The 851-nt window shown below is 42.3% G+C and overlaps 1 protein-coding gene across 4 annotated transcripts in view; it reads right to left on the minus strand.

The window, feature by feature from the left end:
• Nucleotides 1-851, minus strand: part of Pdxdc1 (pyridoxal dependent decarboxylase domain containing 1) — a 92,823-nt gene that overhangs the window by 24,384 nt on the left and 67,588 nt on the right. For all 4 annotated transcript variants that reach the window (XM_031363107.1, XM_031363106.1, XM_031363105.1 and 1 more), the window contains exons 10-11: nucleotides 735-783; nucleotides 481-582 (exon numbers count right to left, since the gene is read on the minus strand). In XM_031363107.1, coding sequence (XP_031218967.1) covers nucleotides 481-582; nucleotides 735-783 — 151 coding nt within the window. The remainder of the gene's footprint in view (nucleotides 1-480; nucleotides 583-734; nucleotides 784-851) is intronic.

The following is an 851-nucleotide window of genomic DNA, read 5'->3' on the forward strand; positions in this document are numbered from 1 at the left end:
AATGTATCCTAGGAACTCCTGATCCTCCTGGCTGCATCCCCTAAGTACTAGGATATCAGGTACTGTCAGCCACACCCATTTTATGTGGTGCTGATGATGGAATGCAGGGTTTCAAGCATGCCAGATAAGCACTCTCTACCAATGGAGCTTCAGCTCCACTAACTTTTTGTTTGCTTTTATTTTTGAGACAGGGTCTCACCGTGCCCATGATAGCCTTAAACTTGAGATTCTATTGTCTAGCCTTCTGAGTACTAGGATTATGGTATGTGCCACTTTGCCCACTTTAAAAGGTACTGGAAAGTATGACCAAGGCACAATATACATGCATGGAAACGCCACACTGAAACCAATTATCCCCCAAAAAAGGAGTTTAAGAAAAGCAACAAAGGTAGAATTAGAAAAAAAAAAATTCCTTTATTTCTCTAAGTTCTATCCCAGAAGGCAATTATGAATATCATTCATTCCCTAGTGACAGCTCACCAAGGCAGGATCGTCATGTTTGTAGAGTGTCACTGCAGGAACAGCTGGCAAACCTAGCCACAGGCCAGGAGTCAGTGTCATGCTATCGCACTTGGTTGCAGCCTACCAAAAAGAGAGCTTTGTTCATTAGGGAACCAGACAACACGAAACACAGATTTTATGTCCTAGTTATAAGAACTATGGAAAGCCAGAATGAACTGGACAGACTACGCTCCTTCTTACCACCACCAATATTCAATAAACCAACAACATACCAGCACAGATGAGGAGACATAACCTAGAGCCAATGTTGCCAGATTCACACTGGAAGAAAAAGCACCAGTGTAAGAACCAATTACTTAAATGTTACTTGTTCCCTAAGCAGGCACTCT

This window comes from Mastomys coucha, unplaced genomic scaffold, assembly GCF_008632895.1.
Source record: "Mastomys coucha isolate ucsf_1 unplaced genomic scaffold, UCSF_Mcou_1 pScaffold12, whole genome shotgun sequence".
Taxonomy (NCBI): Eukaryota; Metazoa; Chordata; class Mammalia; order Rodentia; family Muridae; genus Mastomys; species Mastomys coucha.